At 40.3% G+C, this 7,207-nt stretch overlaps 1 protein-coding gene across 1 annotated transcript in view; it reads left to right on the top strand.

The window, feature by feature from the left end:
• Positions 1-355: 355 nt before the first annotated feature.
• Positions 356-7,207, top strand: part of ARMH3 (armadillo like helical domain containing 3) — a 159,860-nt gene continuing 153,008 nt past the window's right edge. Inside the window, exons 1-4 of the mRNA XM_007470382.1 lie at positions 356-457; positions 2,982-3,038; positions 3,148-3,294; positions 5,419-5,526. Coding sequence (XP_007470444.1) covers positions 356-457; positions 2,982-3,038; positions 3,148-3,294; positions 5,419-5,526 — 414 coding nt within the window. The remainder of the gene's footprint in view (positions 458-2,981; positions 3,039-3,147; positions 3,295-5,418; positions 5,527-7,207) is intronic.

The following is a 7,207-nucleotide window of genomic DNA, read 5'->3' as shown; positions in this document are numbered from 1 at the left end:
CAGCGTGTGCTTTGCAGCCTTCCTTCCATCAACGTCAGATATATGGCCAGACTTATTACAGATGGAGCTAGTTACACTTTCCTGCTTGGTTTTGCATCTTCTTTAAGTCTTGTCCACTGGCATGTTTTAAGGATGTAAAATGTGTTGTGCTGTAAGCCAAGTAATGATTTAAACCTTGAAATTACCTGGTTAGAGAAGGGGGCGTTGGACAGATGCACAAAATCTATAGCATGGTTGTTTATCATTTCTTCTTCCTAAAAAATTTCCCATTGAGAGGTATTTCAATAGATTCTCCAACATCTTAGAGAGCATTTCTAGCACTAACTGTGGCTTTCTTTTCGCAGATTCTCTAACCATGGCACAGGTAGAGAAACGAGGGGGTTTGCTCAGGAAATCTTCAGCCTACAAAAAACCACTGAAGGAAAAAGTGGTGCTGATGTATGATGAGATCTTCATGGTAAGGCCTGGAGCTCTGACATTGGGCACAGGTTGACTCCTTAGTTTCTTGTTCCAAAATGAGAAATAACCTCACCTCTGCCTGCTACCTTCTAGTTCTTCAGAGGGAGAAAGAGAGAGAACAAGGGTGAGGGTGAGCTCTCTCATGGTAGAAATTATGATCATGTGTTAATTAATATAGATTGTTATTATGTTGTTCTTATAGATTGTTGCCTTGAGCTAGGTAAAACAATTGAAAGGAGGGAGGAAGGCTCAGGAAACTTCTTTTCTGATATCTATAAGACTTTTCTTCCTTATGATTTTTTTTTTTTTTTTGGCTGTGCCTCGTGGCATGTGGGATCTTAGTTCCCTGGCCAAGGATTGAACCTGTGCCCCCTGCAGTTGAAACGTGGAGTCTTAACCACCAGACTGTCAGGGAAGTCCCCTTATGATTTGTCATAAGGACCTTTCTATCCTAGATGTCCCTTGAATTTCCTTTTGGCCCTAGAATTCTATCTAATTGAGATATTTTAAAAAGATGCACTATTATATTCCATCTCAAGTTGTTAGTGGACAGAACAATTGCTTAGTTAGACTATCTCATCTTCCAATTCTATGAGAAGACTGAGGAATTATTAGCAATTAGATTAAGGGATTTCTTTGGGTCTTCAGAACTGCTTATTGACCATGGTCCAAGCCTGTGTTGTAAAATGTACCCTATCAGGGAAGGTTAGAGTGATTAGATACCCTGCAGATGTACTTGACTTCTGAAATCCTGGTCATTAGTAGTACATGTAAACATTTAAATCATGTAATACTTGTAAAAGGAGTTAACCATATCTTGTGTAAATCTTGTGGACTCTCTTTCCTAGAAGGAGGATAATGATAATATTTACCCTACCTGGCTTACTGGGCCATTGTATTTCATGTATGTGAATTGGCTTTGAAAACTGAGCAACATACGAATACAATGGGGATGCATTATAATATGACTAATTGATTCAGATGGCTAGGTTCACTTCTCGCTAAGAAGAGAAAAATTTGAGGGAGATTCTTGAGTTCCTGCTATGTGCCTGACATTGTTCTAAATGCATCATCAAATACATTAGCTCCAATTCTGACAAGAATGCTGCAAGAAGGCTATGTTTTTACATGTGCCATGTAAAAGACCATGATAATGAGAAAACTGGCAGTCACAGCTAGAAAGTGAAGGAGCTGTGATTTGAACCCTAGTGTCTGACTCCAGAGTCCTTACTTGTTCAACTTTGCCACATGGCCTTGGATAAATAATTTGGTCAAGTATAAAACATCTAATTCTTGGCAAGCCATAGAGACAAAGTTTGACATGCAGACAGTTAATACAGAATTGCCCAGGGCAGTATAGGTGGCTATACAGAGAAAATGAGTGGTTATTAGGATCCTATTAGGGCTCTTTCTATGTTAAGTAATAAGCTTGGTATACATAGGACTCCTGCTTGAGAGAGCTTTGAGCATAGGAAATGCCAGCTCCATGAATTCCCTGTTTCATATATAAACAACAAATGATATTACAGAAGTGTGAGGGTCAATGTGTGGCCCCTCTTGGGGAGCAGGACTTGAGAGAAAGGGATAGAAAGAATTCACTAAATGAGAACCTTATTAGAAGGCCAGAAATGTTGCTTCTTTATGTCATTCTCAATTAAAAAGCCAGAGGAGATTCCTAAGATAATATTTTCTTATTTGATCAGAAGTTCCTATCTAATGAAGACATTAGTTCTTGGTAGTAATTTTAAAAGGTCAATTTAAGGTAAGGTGATAGCAGGTAATTGACATACTGGTTTTATGTCATTAGCTTTCCGGTGAAGTAAGGGTTCTCTTTTTCTTATTTCACTCACTAACCAGAAGCCTCTTAACTTCCTAGAATTTCTGTTTGAAGATTATTGCTAAGAAAATTTGGATTTTAGCACCATAATTTTGCTAATTATGGACCAATTTGAAGTAAGAAAAGAGAATATTACAGGCTCTGTACAGAGGACTAAATGCATACGGGAGGGCAAGTAGAAGCAGGATGTTGTAAAAATCATGGCAGTATTACTTAGATGATCTGGGTTCTGGCTCCTGCACTTGTGTAAGTCTTGTGGACTCCCTTTCCTAAAAGGAGGATAATGATAATATCTACCCTACCTGGCTCACTGGGCCATTGTATTTCATGTATGTGAATGGGCTTTGAAAACTGAGTACCATACAAATACAATGGGGATATATCATAATATGACTAACTGATTCAGATGGCTAGGTTCTTTTCTTGCTAAGAAGAGAAAGATTTGAGGGAGGTTCTTTGAGCCATTTAACTTTTGGTGCAGGGACTATATATCCATGCACAATGTCTTCCATTTGGGAAAAGAACCCAAAAAACTTGTTCCCCATTATAGCTGTTTGGAATGACCAAGCATTTTCAAAATTAATTGTGAAAGTTAAGGTTGATTATGTGTAGTGACCCTTTCAAATGTGTCTTAATGCTTTGGTGTTAGCTGGGGATATTGAATATACTTATCTTCTGGTTTCAGACAGAGGACCCTAGTAAGTGCAGTCCTCGATTTTGGGAGGAGCTCTTCCTTATGAAGGTAAGACTTGGTGGCACCTGTGGATTTTCCTGGTAACTGAGATTGCCTTCACATGTGTTCTAGGTGCTGCAGTAAAAATGCACTCAGGCCCTTATTGTTTCCTCGTTAGGTGAATTTAGAGTACCTAGAAGGCAAGCTGGAATCTCTTGATGGTGAAGAGTTAATGAAGATCAAGGAAAATATTAATTGCTTATTTCAACACTGCATCCAGGCTCTGGGAGAGGAGCATCCAATTCGAGTGGTCAATGCATTGCAGGTACAAGGCTGGGAGACTGGGGAAGTCTTGTTTAATAGGAGAAAGAAATTGTAATATATCTATTGGAACTTGAGGAACCTAAAATTGCCCTTAGGTTTGAGGCTTACTTTCTTTGTTTTTTCTTTATTTCTTTAAGTAATCAAACATCTATGCCATGTTTGTTTAGCCATCTTCCTGGTTAAACAAATTGACGCCTCTAGTAGTAATCTTGTCCATTTGTATAATTTGATCTAATGCCAAGGCGGATTGTTTGACAGAATTTTTGTTATTACTTGAGGACAGGAAGAGAGAGAGAGGAAACTCTGGCAAGGTTGATTAGTCTACAGCAAAAATCAGAAGACTTTCTTAATGAAATAAACAGTATTTTCTTAACGTGAGGTTTCAGAAGGTCCTTGACTCCCTGAAGTTATATGTAATATTTTACGTGGTACGTTATGTGTACATGCACATTTTTTTTGAAGAGAGGGCTTTTGTCAGATTCTCAAAAAGGTCTGTAACTCTAAAAACATTAAGAATCATTATTCTTTTTTTTTTTTTTTTTTGTGGTACGCGGGCCTCTCACTGTTGTGGCCTCTCCCATTGTGGAGCACAGGCTCCGGACGCGCAGCCTCCGCAGCCATGGCTCACGGGCCTAGCCGTTCCGCGGCATGTGGGATCTTCCCAGACCGGGGCATGAACCCGTGTCCCCTGCATCGGCAGGTGGACTCTCAACCACTGCCCCACCAGGGAAGCCCTAAGAATCACTATTCTTAATGCTAAGTGGCATGATCATGAGGAAGATTCATTATTCTTGAACTACATTCATTATTTCTTGAATTACTGTTACATGCTAAGCATTGAGCTGGTGGGATACATTATAGGCTTCTTGAGGGCAAAGACAGTATTATTCAATACTTTGTTCCTAGTGTGTAGAACAGTGCCTGGCAAATAGCATTCTAGAAGTAAATTTTTTTGAATGAATGATGGGCAAAATTTCTAGAGTTTATCGTCTAGTAGCTCCAGTGTAGCCTAGATTGGGCTGAGTATTTAGGGTAGTGATTGACAAGCTTAGAATATGAAGAACTGATGACAGCATAAAGGATTTTGTGGGAACTTTTGGTAGATTGGGTTTAAGTTTCTAACTTACAAGTTGGGCAGATCACTTTGTGAGCCCCCGTTTTCTCATCTGTAAAATGTAGAAATTACCTCTTGAGTTGATGTCCCAGAGAGAAGGACCATGTTTATCCTGTAGCTTTGTTAACCCTTGGACAGTAAATTCTACATTTCGAGCATCACAGTTGTAGTGACTCATTAATTGAAAGTTGAAATGAAAGTTGGAAATTGTACTTTCTGTAATTACAGTGGCTTACTGTGGGGGCATGAATTATAAACTGATTTTACTCCAATGAAAATAAATTGACATTAAGCCACTTGGTGACCCATAAAAATATAGTACATTTATTATAATACCTGATATTTATTGAGCTGTAACAAAGTTAAGTTCCAGGCACTATTCCAGGAATTTTAACAAAGTTCCAGGGAGTATTCTAAGTGCCTTACAGTATTAATTCACATAGCCATCACAACATCCCTATGAGGTTAATGCTATTATCATTCCCATTTTATAGCTGAGAAAAATGAGGCACTGAAAAGTTAACTAATTTGTCCAGGCTCACACAGCTAGTAAGTAGTGGATGGGGATTGTAATGAATTTTTAAGATTTGAATTGATTGGTTGTTATCATATAGGGACTTTTATAGTTATTAAAAATGATAAACTATTATGTAAATTCTAAAACTAATTTTAAATAAAGGAAAGCTCCACCAATCCCATGATTCAAACTCAGGAACTGTTTCTTATTTTTGAATATCACCTTCCAGTCTTTGCAGTGTAATTTTTAAAAAGTGGATGGCCAGAAAATAAAAAAAGAGGATGACAACAGTTTCAGTTGCTGTTCCTCTTTTCATTTCTGGATTTTGCACATATTAAGACCCAGACTGTGTTTTGGAGCTCGGAGAATAGAGCAGTTGAATGTCAGCTGTGTAAGGAGAAGGTTCTGAGGTTGCAGTGTGAAGCTACTGATCCAATGCCCTTTGCATTTTGAGACTTCCTTTCTAGAAAGAATTCTTTCTCTCATCTCTGCAGACCTTGTGTGCACTCATTCGAGGAGTCCATCAAAAAAATAAGTCTACCTCTGGGTTTGACATTATCAACATGCTGATGGGCTTTGACAAGGCGGAGCTGTGCATGAAGGTGAGACATAAGTTGTAGATGTGCCTGTGGATGTCTGCTTCAGACAGCTGTTCATGGATCATCTGCAGACAGATGCACTAGAAGATTTGGACTCAGACATAGATGATTGAATTTTTATTCTTTTTAATTTATTTTTGGCTGCACTGGGTTTTTGTTGCTGTGCGCTGGCTTTCTCTAGTTGCAGCAAGCGGGGGCTACTCTTCATTGCTGTGCGCGAACTTCTCATTGTGGTAGCTTCTCTTGTTGTGGAGCTTGGGCTCTAGGCATGCAGGCTTCAGTAGTTGCAGCACACGGGCTCAGTAGTTGCAGCTCATGGGCTCAGTAGTTGCAGCGTGTGGGCTGTAGGGTGCACAGGCTTCAGTAGTTGTGGCTTGCGGGCTCCAGAGCACTGGCTCAGTAGTTGTGGCTCCTGGGCTCTAGAGCACAGGCTCAGTAGTTGTGGCACATGGGCTTAGTTGCTCCGTGGCATGTGGGATCTTCCTGGAGTAGGGCTTGAACCCGTCTCCCCTGCATTGGCAGGCGGATTCTGAACCACTGCACTACCAGGGAAGTCCCTCATATGGTAATTCTATGTTTAACATTTTGAGGAAATTCCAAACTGTTTTCCAAAGTGGCAGTACCATTTTACATTTTCCCCAGCAATGTGTGTATGTGTATGTGTGTGTGTGTGTGTGTGTGTGTGTGTGTGTGTGTGTGTGTGTGTGTATGAAATGTCTATTCAAATCCTTTGCCCGTTTGTAGATTGAATTATTTGTCTTTTTATTGTTGAGTTGTAAGAGTTCTTTATATATTTTGGATACAAGTCCCTTATCAAATATCTGATCTGCAGTATTTGTCACTATCTGGAACGAATGTTGTTCATAATATGAACTTTGAAGAACCTGTCTTCTCTCATTCACTACATTTAAAATAATCTGTATGCCAAAGAATCCTTATAGTGATTAGTTTATTTTTTAAAGTTACAAATATGTGGGACTTCCCTGGCTCAGTGGTTAAGAATCTGCCTCCCAATGCAGGGGACACGGGTTTGGTCTCTGGTCCAGGAATATCCCACATGCCGTGGAGCAACTAAGCCTGTGCACCACAACTACTGAGCCTGCGCTCTAGAGCCCGTGAGCCACAACTACTGAAGCCTGCATGCCTAGATCTTGTGCTCCACAACAAGAGAAGCCACTGCAATGAGAAGCCCGTGCACTGCAATGAAGAGCAGCTCCCACTCACTGCAACTAGAGAAAGCCCATGTGCAGCAACGAAGACCCAACGCAGCCACAAATAAATAAATAAAATAAATAAATTTATTAAAATAAAAACGTTACAAATATGCAATTAGGAATACACAAAGATTTAGTACCTGGAGTCAGTTGTTTTTTTTTTTTTAAAGAAGATGTTGGGGGTAGGAGTTTATTAATTTTATTTATTTATTTTTGCTGTGTTGGGTCTTAGTTTCTGTGCGAGGGCTTTCTCTAGTTGTGGCAAGCGGGGGCCACTCTTCATCGCGGTGCGCGGGCCTCTCACTATCGCGGCCTCTCTTGTTGCAGAGCAGAGGCTCCAGACGCGCAGGCTCAGTAGTTGTGGCTCACGGGCCTAGTTGCTCCGCGGCATGTGGGATCCTCCCAGACCAGGGCTCGAACCCGTGTCCCCTGCATTAGCAGGCAGATTCTCAACCACTGTGCCACCAGGG

The sequence above is a fragment of the Lipotes vexillifer genome, unplaced genomic scaffold (genome assembly GCF_000442215.2).
Source record: "Lipotes vexillifer unplaced genomic scaffold, Lipotes_vexillifer_v1.1 scaffold916, whole genome shotgun sequence".
Taxonomy (NCBI): domain Eukaryota; kingdom Metazoa; phylum Chordata; class Mammalia; order Artiodactyla; family Lipotidae; genus Lipotes; species Lipotes vexillifer.
Note: the sequence above shows the minus strand (reverse complement) of the source record. Positions and strands in the feature narration are given on the sequence as shown.